The 27,614-nt window shown below is 43.9% G+C and overlaps 1 protein-coding gene across 1 annotated transcript in view; it reads left to right on the top strand.

Annotated features, from left to right (window-relative positions):
- LOC145407652 (paired box protein Pax-6-like) overlaps positions 1–27,614 on the top strand; it is a 142,725-nt gene that overhangs the window by 34,137 nt on the left and 80,974 nt on the right. The window contains exon 4 of the mRNA XM_080278523.1: positions 27,113–27,465. Coding sequence (XP_080134649.1) covers positions 27,113–27,465 — 353 coding nt within the window. The remainder of the gene's footprint in view (positions 1–27,112; positions 27,466–27,614) is intronic.

Below are 27,614 nucleotides of genomic sequence, written 5' to 3'. Positions count from 1 at the left end.
AGCAATCTTAGTTAAATTACTTTCACCTTAATTTGGCCTAGATTTTCGCTTTTTTGCAGCTTAATTCACATAGATTAGTGACAAAAAAAAAAGAAAAAAAAAAGACAAAGCTACGGCTCTACATCTCCGTAGCCCCTTTTAGAGTCTAGCACCACACTTAAGTCTCACTGTCTTGTTACAGCTCGACACTCAAGTTGCAAATATGGCGAATTTATACCAAGTTAAAGTGAAAAGATTATAATGTATTCTTGCTCCTGCTAGACGGTTTTATTCAGCTTAGTAGTGTCGTATCGTCGCCTTTTAGGGCTAAGCAGATCCAGTTCTTGTAAATATTTGTCACCTGGTTTGTTTCTTACTCTGGGTATCATTTTAGTCACCCTTCACTGCACTCTCTCCAGTTTCACAATTTATTCTTACTCATATTTGTACTACGGTGACCAGCACTTAACGCAGTTCTCCGAAATCTGGTATTCTATACATAAATAACACGAAAAATGAATACATAAACAGATACAAACATAAATACATTGACACGTGGAGAATAAATAGATGAGTATATTCATTGTGTTTATATATATATATATATATATATATATATATATATATATATATATATATATATATATATATATATATACTTATTTATATTTAGCCTTCATATATATATAACAGTTGAAAGCACACGTAAGTAGACTGAGATGAAGAATTAAGTGCAAATTAATCAGTTGATAGGGAAAGGTGATAAACAAGAGGAAAAAACTCTGATAAATGAAAGTCCCATGCCTGTGTAGATACCCAGACATATTAGAAAAAAAATAATGAAAAAAATAGTGTCGAGGATTTATCTGCTTGGCCGAGCATTATCCCTTTACCGCGAGGGTCTGAGGCGGGGGTTGGGGGTTGGGGAAGGAGAGTGAGGGACGTAAGGGTGAAGGTTGGGGCAATGGAAAGGGAGGAGAGAAAAGGGAGGGATGAGAAGTTGTGAGTGGAGGGGAGTAAGATCAGAGTTGGAGAAGAAAGGAAATAGGAGAGACGAGGCGAGGACGAGAGAAGGAAGAGGAATTGTTAAGGATCGGAGCAGGGCAGAACAGGACAACAGAAGGATATTGAGAAAGAGAAGGAAGGGGACAGGAAGGAGTAAGAGGGGAGTACAGAGGGAAGAGAGGAAGTTAACTGAGAAAAGGAAGAAGTAAGGAGTACACAGGATATATAGATAGATAGATAGATAGATATAGATATAGATAGATAGATAGATAGGTAGACAGATAGATAGTTTAGATAGATACGGTAGGTAGGTAGATAGATATATTGATACGTAGATAGACAGGCAGATAGATATATTGACAGGTAGATACATATATAGATAGATAAATGGACAGATAGATACCGTAGATAGATAGCTAGAAAGATATGACTGTATATGTGCATGTATGTATGTAACAGGAAGCACATGGCCCCGTAACGAGGTTATCTGGGCTAAACTGGAAAAGAGGAAGTCTTTTTCCTGTCCACCACTCTATCCGGTACGGCAGCCGGCAGGAAAAAGAATAAAACTGCCCTGATCCTCGAGAAAGGTAGTTACTGTATTTATAAAGAAGGAAAAAGTACCATGATTTCTTTCTTTAGTTCCGACCCCTCCCCCTCAAATATATATATATATGTGTGTGTGTGTGTGTGTGTGTGTGTGTGTGTGTGTGTGTGTGTGTGTGTGTGTGTGTGTGTAATGTTGTCCCAGTTAATACAGTATACATGTTTCAGTCATCGGTATATAGGTAAATATGGAATATATGTATATTACTAAGTTTTGCACGGAGATAATTGGTTCTCCATCTGTATTTTCAAAGCATATATTAAAAGCATTTGCGACTGCTTCTTTGTAACTAGTTCTAGTGTTCCATTCACGATTCTTAAAATAACTATTTCCAGTAGTTATGTTCGCTTCGTATCCTTGAGCTTCATCCCATCACTTCTGGCTCTTACGGTATCTATATATCGAATCCATTTTGGTCATTGGCGTCATCGGTATTGCATAAAATATAATTAACTTGATATACAACTCCTTTAGGCGTCTGTTATGTCCTTAAAAAAAAAAAACGAGATCTCCACGTAACCTGAACTTTGATAAGTAAAACAGATTTTGGAATGTCTTCTGAAATTAGGAAAGGAGGAAGGGAAAAGGGAAGGAATGTATCAAACAAGGGGAGGAAGAGGGAGGGAGGAGGGGGAAGGGAGGGGGACGCACAAGTGGGCAGACAAAGTGGGAGGAAGGAGTGTGGGGCGGGCAGGTAGGAATATGTAGGGAGAGGGAGGGAGAGGGAGGGAACAGGTAGGTAAAAGAAGAGGGAAGGAGGGAAAGAGGAAAGGGGGAAGGAAGAGAAGGAGGGAAGGAGGGAAAGAGGAAAGGTGGAAGGAAGAGAAGGAGGGAAGGAGGGAAAGAGGAAAGGTGTAAGGAAGAGAAGGAGGCAAAGAGGAAAAGTGGAAGGAAGAGAAGGAGGGAAGGAGGGAAAGAGGAAAGGTGGAAGGAAGAGAAGGAGGGAAGGAGGGAAAGAGGAAAGGTGGAAGGAAGAGAAGGAGGGAAGGAGGGAGAGGAATGTCTTAGGAGAAGGAAAGAAGGTACCTGATAATGACAGGAAAACAGATGAGACTGAAAAATATGGATGACAGAAAAAGCGTAAAGAAAGCAGGAAAAAAATAAATGCGGACTGAATAAGAAAGATTAGATAAGTCTTTAGCTGACAGAATGGAGGCAGGAGAAGATTAGTTCAATATGGAGGAAAGAGGGAGGGAAGGAAAACAGAAGAGAGGGAAGGAAGGAGGGAGTTAGGAACGTGGAAAGAAAGGAAAGAAGGAAGAAAATGAGGAAGTAAATAAAGAATGAACAGACTTAAGAATGGGAGACATAAAGAAGGAAAAAATGGAAGGCGGGAATAAAGAGAGGAAAGAGAAGAGAGAAATAAGAGACAGAGAAAAAAGTGAGGGAGGAAAAATGAAGGAAGGAGGAAGGCAGACGATCAGGTTACTTGAAGGACTAAAACAGGCATCTCAAGAATTCTGCCTTTTTCTAACGTAAAATTAAGGATAAGACTTTTTTACATTAATTTTTCTTATGATCATATTTTCTCTTATGCATATAGAGGTTTTGTCCTTTTGCTGTTTGTCTGTATGGTTGTGGATATAGTTATGCTGGTTGTGGTAGTTGTGGTAGTTGTAGATTTGGTGACGGTTGTTGTGGTTGTGGTAGCTGTGGTGGTGGTGTTGGTGGTTGTGGTATTGGTGGTTGTGATGGGTGCTTGGTAATGATAGGTTTGGTAGTAAATGTGGTTGTTGTGGTTGTGGTGTTAGGTGAGGTTGTGGTACTCGCGGTGGTGGTTGTAGTTGTGATGTTAGGTGTAGTTGTGGTGGCTGTGGTGGTGGGTAAGGATGAGGAGGTTGTCATGATGGGATGATGGTGGTAGTTGTGGTGGTAAAATGATTGTGGTAGCTAGTGGAGGTGGTTTTAAATGTGGTAGAAGTAGTGGAAGTAGTCTGATAGTAGCTGAGAGAGAGAGAGAGAGAGAGAGAGAGTAGTGGAATTAGTCTGAGAGTTGTTGAGAGAGAGAGAGAGGGGGGGGGAGGCAGTGGAAATAGTGTGATAGTTATTGAGAGAGAGAGACAGACAGACAGAGACAAGACAGAGAGAGAGACAGAGAGAGAGAGAGAGAGAGAGAGAGAGAGAGAGAGAGAGAGAGAGAGCAGGCTGATCTAATTACAAATACAGATACTTCTTGACGATAACATAAAAGCAAAAACTTTGACCATCGCTCTCTCCCCACCCACCAGTACTTCAGGGTTACAAAGAAAATACAGTTTTTCGTTGTCTTGTAGTTTTTTCGTCATAGCTGTATTACAGAACAAACTAATGCTATGATTCTGTATCCTGACAGTTCTAACGCTCTCTTCTACGCTTAGTCTCTTAAGTCTAGAATACTCCCTAACACTTCTTCCTTAGCGATTTATTCTTTGGATATGGCTGGTCAGTATACTTTTGTAGGTTATTTATGCGTATTATGGCGATATTATGATGATTTAAGTAACACAGAACATGACGGCAAGGTATAATAAGCAGAATAAATCGCTTAGGAAAAGGTGATAGGGAGCGTCCTTAACCGACGAGAATACGGGCCTGGACGAGAATATTAATTAAAGTGGACTGGTAATAATGGGAATGAGAAATATCCTTAACCATCACTAGTTTATAAAGTGAAGAAATTGATTTAATATATATTAAGCTTGTCAGGCTTCTTTGACTCCAATTGTTTGAAAATAGCAAAGAAAATAATAATAATAATAATAATAATAATAATAATAATAATGATAATAATAATGATAATAATAATAAAATACACTCTAGTTATGAAAGAAAGAGTGAAGGGATTGACAGTAAAAGTGGAACAGAGTGTAAAGTGTATAGAGGACTCAGAAGGTATACAGAATTATAGCTATTATGAGAGAGAGAGAGAGAGAGAGAGATTTGGGTGGGGTTGGGAAACAGGAAGATAAGGACGAGGGAATGAAGGGAGGGGATAAGAGGGTGAGGAAGACTGAGGGAAAGGTGGATAGTATGGGGGAACAGGGAGGAGAAAGGGATGAAAAGAGAGAAAGGGAGAGTAAGAGGAAGGAAGGGAGAGGAAAAGCAAGGAAGGGGGAATAGGAGAGGGGAGGGAGAACGGAGGATAAGGGAAAAGAAAGAGGAAATGAGGAGAGAAGAGAAGAGGGAAAAGAAAGAGGAAATGAGGAGAGAAGAGAAGAGAGAAAAGAGAGAAAGAGAGGAAGAAGAGAGAGGAACGTTGTGAGAAGGGAGGGGGGAAAATGGAAAGAGGAGAGGAAGCCAAAGTTGAAAGACGAAAGGAAAGAGTGGAAGAAATGAATAAATATGGGAGAGGGAAAGACGAAGGGAGGAGAAGGAGGGAAGGAGTGAGTGAGAGGAAAGAGAGGAGGTGTGGAAGGTGGAGAAAGGTGAAGGGGAGGGTAAGGGATGGGTGAGGAAATGGAAGGTAGGAAGGAAGGGAGAGACAGTGAATGAGAAAGGGCATGTCAGGTAAGGAAGGAGATGAAAGAGAGAGAGAGAGAGAGAGATGATGATGATGATGATGATGATGATAAGGAGGGGAAGGGAGGGGAAAGGGCTGGATAAGGGAGTGGATGAAGGGAGAGGGGGTGGGAGACATCGAAATGGTGAGGTAAAAGGTGAGGGAGAAAGGGTGAGGGGTGAAAGGGTGAGAGGTGTGAGGCGGAGAGTGTGCCCATATCCGTACATGTTGTTTAATGGGGAGATGAACAGTGTGAGCCGAATCAGAATATTCTTCAGGTGTGAATAGGAAGGTAAAAATAAAATGAAGTTCGTGGTGAAGGAGAGAGTGGTGGAAGGGAGGTGAGGGAGGAAGGGAAAGGAAGGTGCGAGGGAAGGAGAGGTGAGTAAGGGAGGGAGAGATGGAAGAGGGTAGAGGAGTGGGTGAGGAGTAAAAGAGCAAAACTGGGAGTATGTAAGGGAGAGAGGGTGAGGGGTGAAGGAGAGAGTTGTAAAGTGGGGGAGAGAGGGAGGGAGGGGGAGCACTGAGGGATGAAAGTGGGCGGGTTGAAGGGGGTGAGGGGGGTGTAAGGGGAGTATGGGAGGGAGGGATGAGGGGTGAAGGAAGGACTGTTGAAGGGTGTGAAAGGTGAGGGAGAAGAAAAGGATGAGACGTGAAGGAGAGAATGTTGAAGGATGTGAGAGGTGTAGGAGGGGAAGTGGATGAGGGAGGGGTAGAGGGTGATGGGTGAAAGAGGGAGAGCTAAGGGGGGTGTGGGAGGGAGGGTGTAGGAGGGGTGAGGGGGGAGTAGCAACATGGCGGGTGGCTACCATTGTTCTTTTGACACTTGGTAATATGAGGCACTGTGTAACCTGACTCTCCCTCACCCCTTACCACCCCACACACCTCTCTCGCGCTTACCTCCCCTCACCCCTCACCCCATCCTTACCTCCCCTCACCCCTCATCACCCCGTCCTTACCTCCTCTCATCCCTTACCACCTCACTTCCCTCTTTTACTCCTTCGTCACCCTTCCTCTTTCCCTAACTTCCTCTCCTCCCTTTTTCCCCTCACCCCCTCTCTTACTTCTCTCTTACCCCCCTCATCACCCCTCTCTCTCTCTCTCTTCCTTCCCTCTCTCTTTCCCTGACTCCCCTCCCTTACCTCCCTACTTCTTAATTTCTCCCCTCATCATTTAATCATTCTCCTTTCTACTTAATCCCTAATTCTACTTAACTACTTCCTTCTCTATTTAACTACTTCCCTCTTTACTTAACTACCTCCTTCTCTACTGAACCACTTCCCTCTCTACTTAACTACTTCTTCTCTACTTAACTACTTCCCTCTCTACTTAACTATTTCCCTCTCTACTCAACTACTTTCCTCTCTACGTAACTACTTCCCACCCTACTTAACTACCTCCCTCTCTGCACATCTACTTCCCTTACTGCCTAATCACTTCCATTACTCATTATTCTCCTATTTACTTCCTCTTTACTTAATGACTCCTCTCGCTCTTTACAATTTTCCCTTGTAAAATCACATTAAGCTTAGGAAGCCTTTTTTAAACATATTTTTTTGTTGCATCCAGTGTATTAATTTCCACTCAGCTTAGGAGAGGCCCATCGTACTAAACAGATTAAACCCTTTCTCACTTTTTCCTGCCGGCATTTGGTGGGTGGATTGGTGAGTGAGAGAGAAGTTTGTTATTAAGTCCTTGAATCCGTTGACGTTATTTTATTTTATTCTTTCTACATCTGGAAGACTTTATTCACCTTACGATATGCTTCTTCAAGGGATTAATAAAAACTACATCCAACTTCCGCCCGAAAACCGTATCGTAAACAAAACAAAATCGTCTGGAGATAGCAAGAATTAGAAACCGAAAGACGTTATCGTGATGAAAAGGTTAACTAAAGTCTTCTGTTTTTATGGAGCAGGTATCAGAGTAATATCCTGGCGGTGTCTGCAAATCTGGGAGTAATGAAGCGATAATATGGACAGACAGATGTGAAAAGCCGTGTGTGGGATACAGAATATTGGATGTAGAGATTAATAATGTTAAGAATAGAACGCTGCCCTTCTGAGTATATCTCCTATATGTAATGGTAACTCTCTCTCTCTCTCTCTCTCTCTCTCTTCCCTAAACCCAACCACATTCCTTTCTCTCCTTTTATCCCTCCTGCCTACCTACCTATGTACCATCCTGCCTACCTGCCCATCTACCTACCTACCTACCTGTCTGTCTACTTACCTACATATCCATCTCTCTACCTACCTGTCTGTCTGTCTACCTACCTACCTACCTACTTACTTTCCAACCAATCAGCCTACTTACATATTTATTTAGCAGTCTACCTTCCTACTCACCTGTCACTTACCTACCTACCGACCTCTCTCATATCTCTACATCTTATCAATTTTCATTATTACAGTTTCCCGTTTAGAACTCAATTTTCATTTTTCTATGGATTAGGACTTATGTCTGTCTATTTGCCTGTCTATCTATCGTCAGTTGTCCTTTAAACTTGCAATGAATTAAAGTCTTTTTTTATCTTCCTTCTCTCCCACCTTCATTTTCATCTCTCTCTCTCTCTCTCTCTCTCTCTCTCTCTCTCAGCCCGGCCTCCTCGGAATTCCTAATCAATTTATCTCCACACTTAACCCGTAAATATTGGTGTTGTCAGAGTCGCTTTGTCTCACTCTGCTCATCCACTTGTCTCAACCAACCCCGGGCTTACTCTGATCTCCCAAAGCGGGCTGGACCAATCAGAGGCTTTGTTTACATCGCCGGGTAAGGAGAGAGCCAATTAGGTGTCAGCAACTCCCTTCTTGTGGTTCCCTCGGCCAATGGGACACCAGATACTATATTTATAAATTTTCTGGAGTGCCCGTTGAGTTAGATATCTTTTTCTGTTTTTTTATTTTCTTTTTGCTTGCTATTTCCTGACGATTTTATTCAGCTGAGGTTAAGACTCTTTGAACTGAAGGTGTTGGATGCAGCGTTAGATCTTTTATAATTCGAAAAACTCTCCTAAATCGAACTAAATCCCGTCTGGCAGCGATAGAAAAAAATTACGTCATCAGGATTCAAGGGGTTGGGTCGTATTTTAAAGTAGGATGGAAAGATTCGTGGCAGCCCCCTTTTTAGTGATTTATTTTGCATATTATACTCTTGGGTGCTATTTACATCAGTTTAATATCGACATAAACTGCATCAACAGCATGGGATGATAATAAGAGTTAATGTCCATAATGAATCGCAGAGAAAGACGCGTTACGAGATCTTCACAGTCACTGAGAACTCGACCTTCAGTTGTGTGTGTAATATTTTCATGCTTTTCTCCTCACTCATACAGATGCCATGCTCTTTTGTTTCCACCCCTTGTCCCCGTTCACCCAGCAGGACAATGCGGGACCTGCATAGAATACTGATGGTTGTTTCCTCTTGTTCTAGGGGAAGATTAGTGCTTAGAAAAAACGAATTATTTGTTTTAATGATCATCGTGTAATGAAAAGACATTAATTCCAAGCACTTTCATTCATGCCATAACTAGCTAAAGCGAATACTACTTCATTTACAAAGATAACATTATTTTTATTTTGTTGTTGCTACGCTCACTGGTTTTTATTCAGCGTAGATGAGACTTCTCGAAATGCGGAGGCAACCTACAGCCTTCATTTACTCCTTCACTACACCACGTATCACCCACTGGGGAGGAGGGGGGAGCAGAATACTTCCCTAGTACCTCCTCTTGTCGTATGAGGCAACTAAAATGAGCCCTTATGTCTCCAGTCTTTCCTTACTCTCCTTCGCTTCTCTTCTGTCCTACCTCTCGTCTCGATATTTCCGTGCTTCTTCAGGCCTTTCTTCCCTTTGCTCCTGTCAGGTTGGATACTTGGTTTCATGACATGAATAGTTTAAGGACTTCCCACTGACGTTGACCCTTCCTCTATTCCTGGGTCAAAAACTTTCAACCACCTGACCATTTGTCACTTCATCGTCATGCTACTTCAATACCAAGACCACTTCTACACCAAGACCATTTCAACACCAAGACCACTTCATAACCAAGACCATTTCAGTGCCAAGACCACTTCTACACCAAGATCATTTCTACTCCAAGACCACTTCTACACCAAGACCACTTCTACACCAAGATCACTTCTACACCAAGACCACTTGTACATCTCTTTTCCCTCTTTTGTTCCATTGCTAGTCGTATATCTTTGTCCTAAATTAACGCCATATGGTCTTTGATACCTGGAGCTAGGAGTCCATAATTCCAATCACTTCAAACAGGTATCCTCAGAGCTGAAACAAAAAAAAATCGTCTGAATAATACAAGAGTACACTAGAAAACACGTCTGAGTACTGAAGGGGTTAAAGATAAAAATATTACTAAGCGTCAGTAGTTTTTATTAGATTTAAGTACATGGAGTTTTTTTTTTTTTCTTTAGTCCAGGAAATTGGCTAAGATCCTTGACAGATACGAACCCACAACCTCAAGGTCTTCTTCTCGTCAACTTAGCCCTTCAATCCTGTGACATATTTCATTATTTTATTCGTGCTATTTAAGGAGGGTTTTATTCAGCTTCGTAAGGGTCTCTTGTTCTGGAGGGGTTCATGGAGGCTGTACCTATCCCCGCCAGTTCCAGAAGCATCCCCTGAGCTTAATAAAATCGCCGGGAAGCAGTAAAAGAACACACACACACACACACACACACACACACACACACACACACACACACACACACACACATACACACACACATTATATCACCGGACTGAAAGGTTTGACTTGAAAGCGTCTTAACCTTACTAGTTTTTTTTTTTTTTTTTTACATAAACGACGTTTTATACTATCTATTATTTATCTATGCAAAGTTTGTGCACAGTACAGGGACGCAACTAACATACAAGAGAACATTTACCCCTTCAATCCAATGATGTTATTTATGCATGCCATTTCCCAGCAAATTTACTCACAGTAGATAGGCCTTTCGAAATGAAAGGGTTAGGTACGGTCTTCATTAACTCATTCACCACTGAGATGCTTTCTTAATCGTGAATACAATCGTCTGAAAGTACCAAGAATGAAGCAGAAAGTTACGTCGCCGTATTGAGGAGGTTAATATGTAACAATGAAAATAGATTGCTAAAAAAGAGATGATGGGCTCCTGAGTTTACGGCAATACGGGCCCACGAACCAAGAGAGTCTAAGGAGCTGTATTTTTGTATTTGGGTATTAGGTCCCCTAACACCTCTTTCTGAACAATATATTTCAGCATTTACCTAGTACATTAATATTACTGTGCAGATTTTTTGAAGAAGCTACATCATCATCATCATCATCATCATCATCATCATCATCATCATCATCATCATCATCATCATCACTCCGCCTCTTCCTGCAGGTGGGGTGAGGTAGGATATTGTACAGAAAGCCAAGAAAGGAAACAGTATGACAGAGGGAGAATTAACCAAGAGCTTGGCCAATGAACTGTTTCACACACGCGTTCATTCACCATTCAAACCCCCGGATTCTTGGTTCCACTCGATGGGTAAAACTATCCACACGTAGCTCCATAATAACCTCCACCAACGAAGTACGAGGAGGTTATGTATTCACCCCTGTTTCAGTTTGTATGATTGTCCATACAATATCTATAAAAAAAAAAAAAAAACACCATTGATGGATTTCAATGATATTTTGTGGATGTGGGCCAATGAACAGTTGACTAAAGTTTGGTGTTGATCTGAGTTCGAGTCTCTGTTCAGGATTTTTTTTCCACAAGATACCTAAAAAAGTTATGGATGGATTCCAATGAGATTTTGTGGATATGTGGATTATGGGCCAAGGAAGAGTTGATTAGATTTTGGTGGTGATCTGAGTTGTATAGGCGTTAGCGGAGGAATGCGTTCTGAGTTCTGTATTTTTCCTACCTATCAGAGACAATCCAAAGACTATCAAGTTAACAAGGAGTGCTAAACTCTTCTCACGCACTTGTCCTTACAAAATTCATCCAGCCAGCTCGATTCCTCGTCAGTTCCTAAACCTCATCAGCTGCCATACCTCTTTCTCACACACTCATTTACTACATCTATCCACCTTCCAGACCTACCACGCCTCCTTCCTTCTTGAAGCACACTCACATACGCTATTTTTACCATCCGATTTCTATCCATTCTCTCCATACGACCATGTCATCGAATAACACTCTGTTCAACTCTGTTGTCTACCAACTTCCTTATTACATATCTCTCACAAATCATATTATTGCTTATCCCCTCCACTCTCCACAGTCCTCACACGATTCTCAAGAGTCCCATGTCCACCGCTTAAACTCCCGACTTTTCATCACTTTCATGACACTTCGGAGCTCTGTCGGCATTAAAAATCTGTCAGTCATACGGTCAAGTACAAAAATTCGTTCACCTCTCCTACTATCTATCATTTCTGGATACATACATGTTTCAATGTCACAGTGACAGTGGTACATATTATCATTCATTTGTGGTTGATAATATTTATATTTGTACATTACGTATAATTCAGGCATCTATTACTCCAGCTATGAGAGAGGCACGAGAGACGAACGGACTTCTGTATCTGATTCTATATGAAAAATTAGTGAGGTGAAACATAAATGGTTAACCGCTAAATAGGAGGTGCTCGAAAGTCCCCTACTTTCCTCTCTCCCCACCCCCCAAGAATCTGCTCCTTAGAATCGTCGTTGCGTGAGCTTGGGTGCCTTATCAGTTACTTTCCCACCACACAGCTCACTGTAGCTGAGCAAGGTACGGCTTGTCTCCAGGGGGATGAGGAGGAGAGTGAAATTAAGCACTTTACAGAAAACTAATTTAGGGTCAACTATGGTATTGCTACAACTATATTTTGAGGGCTAACTGTGGAATTATCTGTGTTTGTTGTAAGCCTCTAGGATACATAGTCTCCTTCAGTGGAGCAGGACTGCATGGTGTTTCTGCCCTGGTTTTCTGCATATGGCACGTTCATTTCTCTTGTGTATATATTTTTGCAACATCGCTACAGCTTGTATTAAATATATAACATACAGGAGCATACAAACGTGCGGTATCCAGAAAAACACGGTTAAGTAGAATCGCTAGGGAGCCTCCTAACCCGACGACAGCACGGGCCTTAGCCAATGGGGCAAAGTGGAGGGGTTTGCAGCCAATGGGAGGGCAGTGAGGGCAAGATGGGGGGTGAGGGGCGGGGCAGCCAGGTGGGTGTGGGGTGGGAAGGGCACAACCGCAGAGGAAGGTGAGGTACGTCCCCTAGTTTTCTTTCCTTCACTCCTCCCCCCCCTCCCATTTCTCCCTTCTCCCTTTACTCATCATTCCAGGATATCCTCTCTCTCTCTCTCTCTCTCTCTCTCCCATATACAGTATATCTATCTATCTATCTATTTATCTATCTATCTATCTATCTATCTATCTATATATATATATATCTATATATATATCTATATATATATCTATATATATATATATATATATATATATGTATATATATATATATATATATATATATATATATATATATGTGTGTGTGTGTGTGTGTGTGTGTGTGTACACTCATCTCATCTACTTGCTCTTCTTTCATCCCCTTCCCTCCCCTTCAACATTCTTTTCCCTCTCACTCTTTCTACTCTCTCCCCTTTCCACTCTCCATCCTTTCCTACCTCTTCCCTCCTATCCTTCCCCGTCACTCCCAGCCTCCATCCACTCATCCACTCTCCCCTCTCTTCTCCTCCCACTTCCCTCCCCCCCTCGCCCTCTCCATCTCCCCAACCTCCTTCACTCCTCTAAACCTGTTATTACCCAAACTCGCATTTTCGTTTTCCCAGCCCTCACCCTCAGGCCTCAGTCCTCCCCCAAAGCCTTCAGACACAGCCCTCCGAAAGCACACATCCACAGTCCCTCCAGCAGCCCTCACCAGCCCTAACCTACAGCCCTTCCCCACAACACCCCAAGCCCACATCTACAACGCTTCCAATAGCCCTCACTAGCCCTTCCACACAGCCCTCCGCAACAGCCCTCAGACAAAGCATTCTCAAGCTCACACTCAGAGCCCTAACCAGCCTTCCCCCACAGTTCTCTCCACATCCCTCCCTCACAGCTCTCACTAGCCCTCTCCCACAGCCTTCACCAACTCTTCCCCACACCCCTCACGCAGATCCCTCTCCACAGCCCTCCCACACAGCCCTCCCCACAGCCCTCCCACACAGCACTCCCCACAGCCCTCCCACACAGCCCTTCCACACAGCCCTCCCACACAGTCCTCCCCACAGCCCTCCCCACAGCCCTCCCACACAACCCTTCCCACAGCCCTCCCACACAACCCTCCCCACAGCCCTCCCACACAACCCTCCCCACAGCCCTCCCACACAGCCCTCCCCACAGCCTTTCCCACACAGCCCACCCCACAGCCCTCCCACACAACCCTCCCCACAGTCCTCCCACACAGCTCTCATTGCTCCCACCCACAGCCATTCTCCATAACCCTCACCAGTCCTCACCGACAGCTTTCCCCCACAGCCCTCACCTATAGCCCTCACTCACTGCCCTCACCCATAGCCCTCACTCACCGCTTTCCCACACAGCCCTCACTCGCAGGCCCTCCCCCACAGCCCTCACTCACCACCCTCACCCACAGCCCTCACTCACAGGCCCTCCCCCACAGCCCTCACTCACTGCCCTCACTCACAGGTCCTCCCCCACAGCCCTCACTCACCACCCTCTCCCACAGCCCTCACTCACCGCTCTCCCCCACAGCCCTCACTCACCACCCTCCCCCACAGCCCTCACTCGCAGGCCCTCCCCCACAGCCCTCCCCCACAGCACTCCCCCACAACCCTCACTCGCAGCCCTCCCCCAATGCACTCCCCCATGTCTCATCTACAACACTCCCACACAACTCTCCCCCACAGCCCTCACTCGCAGCCCTCCCCCACAGCACTCCCCCTATATCTCATCCACAACTCACATCCACAGCTACACACAGCCCTCACCAGCACTATCCTGCCACAATTCGGTACTATATCCATAAAAATGTCAATATTATGAACAGCTTTTGCTTATAGCTAAATGGATCTGCCCTCAATTAATTCTGTAGAGCTGCTGTCGAGTAACCCCGATCTCTGGCCAAGCAGACACATCAGCCACAAACAAACAACCGTCCCTGCAGGGCTATCCGTGCAGTGAACCCGTGTTCCCCTGCGGCAGACAGCACCTCAACCACAGCAAGGCACGGGAGAGAATATGGAGGTTTAGTTCTGGATGAATGTCGCATTTGCGTCTGTACACCCAGTTAACAGGGGCACCATAGCAGTCTCCACATCACCCCGTTAACTGATTATATGGTTATCACCCAGCACTGTACAATAAATGGCTTTCTGACTTACAGGAAGCCATGTGGGTTGTCACTCAGTGTAGAGCCACCTCATGTGGAATGAAGAGTCATAAAAGTGACAGGAAGGATCGAAAAAATATATATACGAATATAAGATTTGAGGAGAGCAGACAGATAAACAATGATAAAGGTGAAGGGGGAGGTAGGCAGCATTACAGTATATCAAGTGAGTGAATGATACTCTCCAACACCTGTCTGTCTATCTATCTATTCATAGCTAGGCACCTAGATATAAACATATAATTTTCTTTGGGTTGCACTCCCATATTTTTTTGTTATCGTTTAAAATATGCTTATTTTTGTTAAAGTAAGTGTGTGTGTGTGTGTGTGTGTGTGTGTGTGTGTGTGTGTGTGTGTGTGTGTGTGTGTGTGTGTGATCACCGTGACAACGTAATGATGAGGGGAGGAGTAGCGTTGTCTCTCTCTCTCTCTCTCTCTCTCTCTCTCTCTCTCCTATGCTCTTGAACTACCTCTTCTTCTTTTCCATCTTTTCCTTTCCCTTCCCCTCACTCCCCCTCTCCCTCTCCTCATCCCCTTCTCCCTCCTCCCCTCCCCTTCTCCATTTATTTCTTTTACTCCCGTTCTCTCTCTTTCCTCCCTCTTTGTCTTTCTCCCTCCACAGTTTCCTTCCTTTCCATTTTCTCCCTCCTCCTCAGTCACTTGCTTCCTCTCCCCTCTCACTCCCTCTCCTTTTCCTTTCCTCTTCCCTCCTTTCCATACTCAATTTCTCTCTAATTTTATTTCCTCTCCCTAATCTCTTTCCTTTCTCCTCCTCCTTCCATCCCAGTCTTTCTTCCTCTCTCCGTATTTCCTTCCTCTCCCTTTTCCCTTCCCTTCTTCCGTCCCTCCCTAAGTGCCTTTTTTTTTTTTTTTTTTTTTTTACAAGCCATGTCTTTTTTTCTCTCACCCTCCTTCTCTCCTTTCTTTAAAACTCTCTCTCTCTCTCTCTCTCTCTCTCTCTCTCTCTCTCTCTCTCTCTCTCTCTCTCTCTCTCTCTGTTCTGTCCTCTCACCATCTCTCGCCTTTTTTCCCTTCTCTTCTCCAGATATTTCTTCTTATGGGAAAGCGTTTCCAGTCCCATGAAGCAAAATACTTGTTCTTCAACAGAGTCGTAAATATCTGTAACAGTCTTACTTTTACCAGCTACATGAAAGTTAATTCCCCTCCTGTCTACAAAATACCGCGTGAACTTAACATACCCGTACTGTATATAGCGTCGCGTCACGTCATAATATTTTTATCAATTTGTTAAATACGAATAAAGTAGTATAAGCACAGACTAGGATCTGCACAGATAGCCATGAGTTAACTTTCATTACTCGTACTTTCGTCCTGTGATGGGCTGTGGACCACTGAGGGTCCCTGTTAGTTAAGTGACCACCATCGGGATTTTTTTAATGTACTAGGGATCACTGCTTCAGCAGGTGACTTGTGTATTTGTCCTGCATGGGAAAGTTCCTCGTCTCAGTGGAGTGAAAGGAGCTGGGACATGATTGACTGCTGCCTACCTTAAAAGCGCCAGGCAAGGCTGCCGCACTACCCCCAAACATCCACACTGTGTCTACAGACGTCCCATTAACTCAGGGTACCCGTACCTAATGTCATGCCGTAGTTCTTTATTTATTTGATTACTCATTTTACTTTATTACCTTCTCTTTTCGGTAATTCAAACTGATAACTTATAGATAAAGTATTATAAAATGTAACTTTTCCCGTTCAGTCTTCCCCATGAAATTTCCATGTTAGTTTTTCCATGTTGCATGGTGGTCCTCACTTCTTCCTGCCACTTTTAACTGGAGGGTTTGGAGCCGGGGGGAGCCTACTTGTTTTACTATCCTTATCCAGCAGTATGTAGAATCAGAACTTGTAGTCATAGTCTACTCTGTAACAAGCAGCCTCGAAAGGACCATAAAGTTTGTTGCCGTTTGCCTTCCTTTGTACTCCTTTGTATTCCCTTTTACCTCTTTCCCTTGTCTATTTCAGATCTTCTTTCCTCTCCCTTTTCCTCTCTCCCCATCATACTTCACCTCCCTCCCTGCCTCCCTACCTTTCTTCCATGCACCCCCCCAAATGTTCCATCTCCCTTTTTACTGACCTCCCTTTCTCCCTTCGGATCTTTCTTCCCCTCCTTTCATTCTCTTTTTCTTCCTTCCCTCTCCTTCTTCCCTCCCTTCGTCCTAATTAAAGTCTACCAATTAGCCCATGCCTTAATGACCGCCCCTAACCCACCATAACCCCCCCTGTTAAAGTATAGGCAGGCCACAGTAAAGGCCGTAATTAGATAACTCCATTGCTCTCACTCCTCCCCATCCCATTTACTTTCCTATACTAACCTCCCCCACCCTTCCTCTTCCTCAACATCCCCTTCCCCCTCCCTTCCCCTTCCTTATACCAACGTCTCCCATCCTTCCTTTCCATCAGCATTCCTCTTCCCCATCCCCTTCCTGGTTTCCTATTCTTGTCTTTTGCAGGTAGAACAGTTACTTTACTTATAACTTATCCTGTAACAAATAGCCTCGATAGGACCATTAGATGTGTTGCTATTTTCTTTTCTTTTGCACCTTACACCCATTCCTTCCCCATCCCTCCTCCTATCCCACTCCCTACCACCCCATTCATGTCCACCTTCCTCCTTCCCCCATCCGTCCTCTCTCTCTCTCTCTCTCTCTCTCTCTCTCTCTCTCTCTCTCTCTCTCTCTCTCTCTCTCTCTCACTGAAGTGGAGTGAGGGCAGTGTCTAATGGGGCAAATTACACATGTCTCATTTCCGACGGGTTTTGCATTTTTGTTTGGACATTTCCCACAAGACCCAAAACTGAGGTGATTACACGTGTGGCAAAGGTACATTCAACACAGGAGAGAGAAGAACGAGAGGAACAGCTGGACACAGAGGCAGGGGTAATATTTTCTGTGTTCTTTTCTTTATTCTCTGCTCTCTTCTGTACTCTTTTCTGTCCTCTCACCTATACTCTCATCTGTATTCTTCGATGTGACGTGGGATTCTTGCTGTATTCCACATAGGAGATTAACTGTAATCCTCTACTGGTCGTGTGTTCTCCAGTATTCCATTCCAGCTTCCGTCACACGATTTCATTCAGCTTTGCGTGAGTCACAGGGATCTGAGCGTCATTGTTGGCATCACAAACACTGCCACGGTTCCTTTTTCCCCCGTGGCTTTAATTCATCTACCACCGGACGATTTGATTCAGCTGATAGACACATAATGAGTCCTGGGGAGTCTGAGAATGTTAATACTCAGGTTCCATTATGCAATTGTTGTTCCTGTAAACAGTCTCGTTTAATGTTTCACACTAGACGGGACATACGTGTAGAATAAAGAAGGGTTCTGTGTTCTGTTTGAGAAAATCTAAGCCTTAGCATTGGGTATTGTCTCTGCTTCGTTTTTCATTTGTCTTGTTGTTCCGTTTGTGTTTCGTATTTTTTCCTTCTTTTTTCATAAAGGTTATACAGTTATTATATACTGTTGTATTTATTGTCTCTATTATCCAAACAGCCTCCAGCTCCCTGACCCAGCCCCCTCCCCCCTCAAGGACGACTACATGCTGTCTCGTTTTTAATTCTTGTGTGTATGTGTGTGTGTGTGTGTGTGTGTGTGTGTGTGTGTGTGTGTATAGGCTATACACATAGAGAGGGAGTACTCAACTAAGCATTCAGTCTGTTTCCTGCACCCCACTCCATCCCACTCTTCACTGCATCAGCCTTTCCAGCCAAACTCACACTCTTCCTTTCTTCCCCTCTTCTCTCTCCCTCCCTCTCGCCTTTCCCCTCTCCCTCTCTTCCACATAACTCCTCTCTTCTCCCTCTCGCCCCATTTCCTCCTCCCCACTCTCTCTCTCTCTCTCTCTCTCTCTCTCTCAGTGTCAAGGCACTAAAATATCATAACACACTACATAACAGTTAGAGACATTAATATGCTATTAATATGTATGATAGAGGTTTGAGGAAAGTCATCCCTAAAAGTCTCTCTAATGATAAGTGTTCTGGAAATACGGAGGAGAAGGAGGAAGAATGGATATGAGGAAAGGAGAGGAGAAGATAAGTAGAGCTGAATAAGCAGAAAACTTGTACGTGAGAGGTGAGTGTACTACGGTGATTAACTTACTTCAATTGTATTACCAGGTTATTTTCTCAGCAATGGGGACGGCTTACTATTATAAACTGAAGCATTAAATCGCCCAGTCAAAGCCATCTGTTGAAACCATCTACGGGGCTTATCTCCAGCTTTACAATGAATCCCAAACTAAAATGACACATGGATTGCTTTGTCATTCACCTGGACAATCACATCACACCGTCAATAAAATTAACACTCAGACCACTGATGTCCCTTGTAACCAGAAAACTCTAACTCTAGGTGGTTTTAATGTAGCAGTTGCCAGTGGGGGCAAAGACCTAGCCTCACACAAAGGGTTTACTCTGTCTTCAGCTTTGCAAGGAAGTTCATTGTATCTCTTCATTAATTATCCAGAACGTGGAGCTAGCGTCAATATTTCACTGCTAAAACATTACATATTAATGTTACATGACAACTTTCAAGATGGCAGCCATTTTATGTATTCCAATATACAACAGAAGGCCTGCTGAAAACTAATAAACCCAAAGGGAGAAATACTGATATTAAACATTGCCTCTTAGAAAAAAGAACTTCCACATATAAATCATAATGCTTGATGGAATCTATCCGATAATAACAAATACCGTATGATACTTTTCATCGGAAAGACAAAATATTAATAACAAAGAGTAAGAAAAACCTTGAAGTTTATGTTAATAGTAACAGGAAATCAACCCCAAAGCCTTTTTCAGCTACATCAGAAGAGAGAAGTTAACGTCGACTGTAGGCTCCCCACTGACAGATAATGGAGAGAGAGAGAGAGAGAGAGAGAGAGAGAGCATACTGACGGTGAAACTGAGATGACAAGATTTCATAACACCTTTTTTAATCAATTTTAAATGCCTAAGTAGGTTCAGAAGTATTAAATTTTGCAAAAGAGATGTACGACTTGCAGTATGTAAACTGAAGGCGGGTAAAATACCAGAGCCAGACAAAATACTTCCGTGTAGTAAATGCAAAAAGAAGCATAAGATCCTTTAGCTGAACTTTTTAACATCTCACTAAAGATCAGTCAGATACCACGGGGTGTGGAGGGGGGGGGTGTAACCCTGATAATAAAAAAGAAAAGAAAAAAAAGGTAACACAGCACAACCAGAAGTTACTGTCCAATTGGCTTACCATCAATGGTTTGAGGTTGTTAGAAACTATTGACAGAGACAAGCTTGTCAACACTTAAAAACAAATAAGCTCGTCAGTGATTTACGATATATATTTCAGCATACATGTACTTGTTTTGCCTCACGAAGCTCTTTGGATTTTTTTCTCTCTCTTTTTAGTGTATTCAACATGTACAACGAGACCGATACTGTTGACATTATCTGTCTCTGTTATCGTAAGGTATTTGATGAACATTCACACAGAAACTCCTTCAGTGGCAGTGTGTGCAGGTGGATCAATTACTGACTTACAGAACGAAAGCAAAGTTGTGAAGAGAAAGAATAAGACTGAATAGACGCTATAGGTGGAGTGCTATTGTGTTCAGTGGTGGGTCCTCCTGAAATTTTGGTACACTAAAAGTGCTATTGATGAAGGATTATTTTGTGAGATTTCTAAGCTTGCCGACAGTACAAAAAATAGTAACAGACACAGCATAACAAGGCAGGTAATTCAGAGGTCTTTATCACCTATTTAATTGATCCCAAACATGGCAGATGGATTTCTGTATTAAACTAGAAAGACCTCAGGGAACGCATACCTCCGTCAGTGCTATTGCCATTAAAAAGGATCCGGATCCGGATCCGTGGAGATATTATATGGAATACATAGGATCCGGATCCGCCCCAAAATTTTACCAATTGTTCCTTGACCCATGGCCCACTCGTCCACAAAATTTTATTGAAATTCCTTAAGAATTTTTGGAGATATTGTGCGAGATACATAGGATCTGGATCCGGATCCCCCAAAGTTTAATTAATTCTTTCTTGGCCCATGGTCCACCCTTCCACAAAATTTCATTCAAATTCATTGAGAACTTTTGGAGATATCGTATGGACAAACAAACAGATAATCATAGGCGAATTAATAAATGCAGAGTGTAAACAACTGCAGTAAAACGTAGGGATCGGCTATGCTGTGAATAAAATTCAGCTTGATATTGTAAATCTTGGAAATGACTTAAGAAATGTAAACCATGGAGCTATAATAACTAATTATTTGAAATCAAGAAAACAGTGTACAGAAGCTCCTCAGAAATCAGTAACTTGTTCGGATTCGTAGATCATGCATTTGAGTATGTATTGTGAAGTGTCCTCACTTTGTATAATTTTCTACCGTGCCCACACTTAGAGTACTGTGTCCAGTTCCGGTCACCTTATTACAAGAAAAAAAAAGTTGAGAAACTCAAGAAAGTGTAGTGAAGGGTGACAAAGATGACAACCTGGATGAATAATAAGTCATATGAGGAAAGTTTAGAAATGAATCTTTTTTTTTTTTTTTTTACCTTAGCTAAGAGCAGATTATGAGATTTAATTCGTGTAAAAAAAACCTTCATAGTACATGACACTATGGTATTCACAGCAAAGTGATGGCATAATACTCGAGGTAATGGATATAACATTATTGGTAAGCGATTCCACTAGTACTTCTTCTAAAGAGTCTTAAGTATATGGAACAAGTTGCCTCCTAAAGTGGTATGCAGTACTAACATTAAAAAACCGCTTGGATATGTATTTATCTTCAGATCCCAGCTATGCATGCCCCCTTCAGAATAATACAGTTTTGCTTTATGATGTCACAAAGTACAAAGCATGGAGGAGATACCAGTAAACACAACAACATCGACTTATTCCTAATGTTTTCTGAATATAGTTCCCTTTGATCCAAAATTAGTGAAGAGTATGTTTTCCTTTCACTCTTTCTTATGAATTTTCCATTATACACGTAGCCTTTCTTTGCAACATGATAGTCCTTCTTACTATTTGCTGCCGGTTGCTACTGGAGGATTTGGTGGAAGAAGGGGCGAAGCTTTCCTGCTTTCCTATTCGCCCCTTGACACATAAAGTAGTTACGTTAGTTATAACGTATCGTATAACAGACATCCTCGAAAGGACATAAAAATCTGTTGATTTCATTCTTTTGTGTTCCTTTGAGTCATGAGTGAGTAAGTGAGTCACTGTGAGAATGAGTGAGTGGATGAATGACTGAGTGAGCTAGTGAGTGGGGTAAGTGAGAGAAGAGGTGATTGACTGGTAGAAAAGTTGAGAGAAAAATTTAACCAAGAGAGTGAGAAATGATGAAATGAGAGAGAGAGAGAGAGAGAGAGAGAGAGAGAGAGAGAGAGAGATGTGAGTGGTATGTGAGTGTCGGACGTAAACAGTGTGGGAAATCAGTGCCACCAATCAGACGGCGATCATCCAATTATGCCGATTATTGGCGGGGGTGAGACGGAGGGAGAGGGAGAGGGGAGAGGAGAGGGGAGGGAGGAATCAAAGTGGCTCCGTGCTATTAAAAATCTTGTGGAGGGTGGGGGTTGGGAGGAAGGGGATGGGAGGAGGAGGAGGGGAGACGTGGGAGGAAGAATGATGTGGAAGGAAGGAGAGGAGTTGGAGAAGGGCAGGGGAGGACAGGAGGAGAGCTGTTGCAGGAAGAAGGAAGGAACACTGGGAAGAACGAAATAGGAGATGGTGGAAAAGGAAGGGGTTGGGAGGAGGAAAGAGAAAGAGGTGTTGGAGGAAGAGTGGCCTGGGATGGTGGATAATACGGAAAGAGTACAAAGGAGTACAAAGGATAGCAATCAGCTACAGACTCGTTGGTTCTTTCGTGACTGGTATAGGGAACGTTGTAACTAAAAAAACTATTCTATCAGTTAAGGACAGAGATAGAAAAGCAAGAAAAGAGACGTGGGAGAAGGAAGCAAGGAAGGAAAGGGTGCTGGGTAAGAGGGAATAGGAGGAAGAGGAGAAGTTTAAGAGGGTCTGGACAGAGCGCGCAATGGGGAGTCAGTGGGAGAAAGAGTGGGTGGATAAAGCTGAGCTGAGGAGGATGGGGAAGGCTGCATAGAATGAGGAAAGGAAGTTGGGGAAGGGGAGGAGGAAGAGGGAACTATGAGCTGGGGTAGGTAAAGGGAGGGAGGGGGGGAGAGGGTTAGCAAGAGTGGGGGAGGAGCGAGGTGGAGAAGGAGGTTTAGAAGAGGCTGAATCAGGATGGGTTAGAGAGGGTTGGTTGGAATGGTGGGGATGGGGAGAGAGAAGGAAAGGATAGCTGAACCGAGGGGGAATAAGGGAAGGTAAGTAAATGAAAAGAGTCTGGCCAAGGAAGAGAGGGAGACAGAGGGATGGGATGAGTGGGGACGGTGCCTGGGAGGGAAGGGGGTAATAGGGGAAGGGGAGTATGGGAAGGAAAAGGAAAGGGGAGGAGGCATGGGAGAGACAAAGGACGGAGAAATAAAAGAAGAAATAATAAGGAAAGCAGACAGCAACATATCTCTTAGCATTTATAAGCCTGGTTGTTATAGGATAGCTTATAAAAAATGTAACTATTTTTTGAGTCAAGAAATCAGGAGGGAAGAGGAGGATGTCAAATTCAGGAAAGGTGTGATGGGGAAAGAGGGGAGGAGAAATGGGAGCAAGAGGTGAGACGGAGGGATGGAGGGGAGAGGAGAAATGGTAGGGAGGGTTGAGATGAGGACGTGGAGGGAAAGGGTAAGGATGAGGGTTTGGGACTGAGGAGAGGAGGCTAAATTAGAATGAGTTTGAGAAAGGAAGAGAGGGACTGGGAAGGGATGAAGGGGAAGAGAGACAGGAGATGTTCTGAGAGAGAGAGAGAGAGAGAGAGAGAGAGAGAGAGAGAGAGAGAGGAGACATGGGGGTAAAGGGAGAGAGAATCTAATCAGGAAAGGTAGGATGAGAATGGGGAAGGAGAGAAAGAAGTCATGGGGGAGAGAGAGTGGGGGAGAGGGACCTAGTTAGGGGGAGGGAAGGGAAGGGTGGGGGTAAGGGAGAGGGGGAGGGGGGTTAAGATCTAAGCAGTAACATCTTTTTGATTTTTAATAAAAGCTCGACAGGCCTTGTATCCGCCCCACCCCCCTTCCCCCCTCCCCCCTCCCCCATTCCCCCTCCCCCCTTCCCCCACCTTTGCTTATTATTTTTTTCCAGCCTCTCTCCCTCCCCTCTCCTCTCCCCATCCTTCCCTTACTCCCTTTCTCACTCTCCTTCCTCCCCTTTCTTTTGGTCTCCTCTCACTCTCCCTTCCTCCCACCCTTCTTTCCTTTTTCCCCTCCTATCCCCTGTCTCCTTCCTTCTATTCTCCCCTCTTCCCCTTCCTACCTTCTTCTTTCTCTCCCTTTCCCTCCCTCTTTTCTCTCTCCCCCTCCTCCTCTTTCCTCTTAGCACATTCTTTTTCCCTCCCTCCCACACTTTCTTCCCTCTTTTCTCCTCCTTCCTTACCTCTTCCCATCCCTTTTTATTATCTCTCTCTCTCTCTCTCTCTCTCTCTCTCTCTCTCTCTCTCTCTCTCTCTCTCTCCTCCCACACCTCTCACAGTCTCCTTTATTTTCTTTTTCATTCCATTCTTCTCACTCTCTCTCCTTTATCATTTTTCTCTTCCCCTCCCACTCGCTTTTTTTTTTCTCTCTCTCTCCCTCCTATCCAATTTTTTTTTCTTTCTTCCTCCCTCCCTCCCTCCTACCCACTTTTTTTTTCTCTCTCTCCCTCCCTCCCTCCCTCTCCCTCCCTACGATGAGAAGTCAAAGGAGATTTCAATATTGGCAGAAGGAATATTGCAGACTTCTTCCGATATCGTTTTTCTTAGTATTTTTTTCTTAGTGCCCTGTGCCTCTCCCTCTCTCTCTCTCTCTCTCTCTCTCTCTCTCTCACACACACACACACACACACACACACTCAGGGCCTCTCCCCAAACACCATATTGTTTTAGTTATGGGATTTTTGTAATTAAATTTTGAATGCTAATCATGGAAATATTTTTAAAACTACTACTATCACCCACCAACATTTCCTCGCACTGTGCCTACCAAAATTACCTACCACAATTACCCACCTCTTTCCTACCACTGTTCCTCTACCGCATTTTCCTCCTCTGTATCATTCATAAAGACTTTTGCAGTTTCCAGGAAAAAAAAAAAATCTCTTTACTACAGCTTGCAAAAATAAATAAATAAATCGCTGATCATAACACCATTGAGGGGAATACCCGGGTCATGTGTCCGTAAACAAACTGACTACGGTAACTTTCGTAACTTTCGTGTTCCTGCATCTCGTAGGGATTACACACACACACACACACACATATATATATATATATATATATATATATATATATATATATATATATATATATATATATATATATATATATATATATCATCATCATCCTCAGCCGTTGAGGTCCACTGCAGGACCGGCCTATCCCTACCGAAGCAGGGACGATACAGCCAATGTATCTCTACCCAGTGGCTTAGGCTGTCTGGTAGAGATGGTATGTAGGGTGAGAAGTGCTTGTAAGTGTAATTGTAGTGTTGGAGTGGCTTTGGATGTGTGTGTAGTCTGTGAACCGAGTGTAATCGGCCCGCGCAAGCCGACTGGGTGCAAGCATACTTTACAGTATGCGACACTGGTTCAACCACAGCACCCCTGATGTCCGCCAAGCAGTACGTGGCCAGGAGAACGCTTCCAAAGTTTTTTACCCTGGCGGGGCGCGAACCCTCGCTCTCCAGTGTACGAAAACGCACACTTTACCACAGAGGCTCCCATACATGTGTACATATATACATATATATATATATATATATATATATATATATATATATATATATATATATGTATATATATATATATATATATATATATATATATATATATATATATATATATATATCCTCACCTGCCGCTAGTCTTTATATATCCCCCACCCACTACTATTCTCTAAAAAAATTTCCAACCCCTATAGTTGCGTTGTTGTTTCTGTCTCCACCTACTACCACCGCCATTACCACTACCGCTACCACTACCACCACCATCATCATCATCCACTTGGTCTTTCCACCACCACCACCACCACCAGCATCACTCCCACACCTACCACTACCACCAGCCTTCTCGTCATTGCCATTCCCACCCAGTGTTGCCATACTGACCACCATTACCACATCAGCCACCATCACTGCTGGTAACCTCTTTAGTACGATGACTTTTTGTTTTTTAATTCCTGCTGACTTAGGACGATGTTGCTCAGCTTAGGAGTTGTGGACCTTTCGTGGTGAAGGTTTTAATATCATCACAAATACTGTCATCATAATTACTATCTCGAACAGCATCACCACCACTGCTACCACCATCACCACCACAACCACTGCTACCACCATCACCACCACCACCACTGCTACCACCATCACCACCACAACCACCGCTACCACCATCACCACCACCACCATTGCTACCACGACACCCACCGCCACCACGACCCCCACCACCATCATCACCACTACTATTACAATAATAACCACCACCCCTACCACCACTACCACCGTCACCACCACCAACACTAGCACCATCATCACCACTACTAGTATCACGACTGCCATCATGTTCAACACTATTACCATCATCATCACCACCACCACTATTGTCATCAACACCACCATTACAACCATCCCCTCTACTACTACCATCATCATCTCTGTCAGCCTCAACCACCAACCCTATAAATACCATCGTTCCTACCGTCAGTGCCATCTTTGTCACCACGACTATCACTACCACAACTCTCTCTCTCTCTCTCTCTCTCTCTCTCTCTCTCTCTCTCTCTCTCTCTCTCTCTCCCTCTCTCTCCTCAAGTGGTTGGAGAATGAACTGCTGATCAAAAGGTCCCGTGATTGATTGCAAGAGGAGCAGGGAACACTGTGAGAGTATGAAATTCGTCACAGCAGAAGCAGACCTCACTAATCTCCACAAAACTCGCCATGTCGTAGAAACAGTCCTGCAAATACCACATAGCCAGTTCTGCATGAAATACCAGTAGCATTACTTCGGTATAGACTGTTGGTATTAGTGTCCAAGAGGTGACATGTGTGTGTGTGTGTGTGTGTGTGTGTGTGTGTGTGTGTGGTGCGTGGGATGACTGACTAATGCCAGAGTCGGATTCACACACACACACACACACACACACACACACACACACACAGACCATCATGACAACTACCACCGTCGTCATCAGAGAGAGAGAGAGAGGGAGGGAGGGGGATGTGGACTGGTCAGGTAAGGTCCTTAATTAGACTAACCAGTTCCAGATCTGCAATACCTGTCTCTGAATGTTCTCTTTCTCTCCAGTTTTACTCTACACACACACACACACACACACACACACACACACACACACACACACACATAAGTTCTCTCTAAGTCAAGGAAAAGTCGGAAGAGGGCAGCGGAAGGAAGAAGGAGAAGACTGATGTAAACAAACCAACAGAGGGCAGCACCAGACATGGGGAAACTGACCTAAAATTTCACGCCATAATTCCCTTTTTTTCACCCTTCTTCAGGTTTCCTCCATCAACCGGGTTCTCAGAAACATTAGCGCCAAGGAACCTACAGCTCCCTCGCCTACACCCACGCCCACAGGAGGTACAGGAGGCGGAGGAGGAGGAGGGGGAGGAGGAGGAACGAATGGAGGAGGAGGTGGAGGGGGAACCATTCCAGGCGGGACGAGTGGAAGAGGAGGAGGAGGAGCAGGAGGAGGAGGGACGGGAGGAGGAGGTACCGGCGGTATGGGCGTGGGTGGGGGAAGCAACACGCCCACACCTACGCCCACGCCCGCGCCCACGCCGACGCAGGAGCCCATGTACGACAAGTTGCGGTTGCTGAATGGACAGGCGACTTGGCCCAGAGCACAGTGGTGAGTGGTGATGGTTGTTACTGCGGCTGTAGTTGTGATACAATGATGATGATGATGATGACTTCCCAGGATGCAGTGGTGATCTTAATGTTTTATATTTATAAGTCACTGAAGTATGTTTTCAAAAAGTGCTGTAGAACTAAAATTAA

Source organism: Coenobita brevimanus, chromosome 74 (genome assembly GCF_032717465.1).
Source record: "Coenobita brevimanus isolate Jiangsu-jjx chromosome 74, ASM3271746v2, whole genome shotgun sequence".
NCBI lineage: Eukaryota > Metazoa > Arthropoda > Malacostraca > Decapoda > Coenobitidae > Coenobita > Coenobita brevimanus.
Note: the sequence above shows the minus strand (reverse complement) of the source record. Positions and strands in the feature narration are given on the sequence as shown.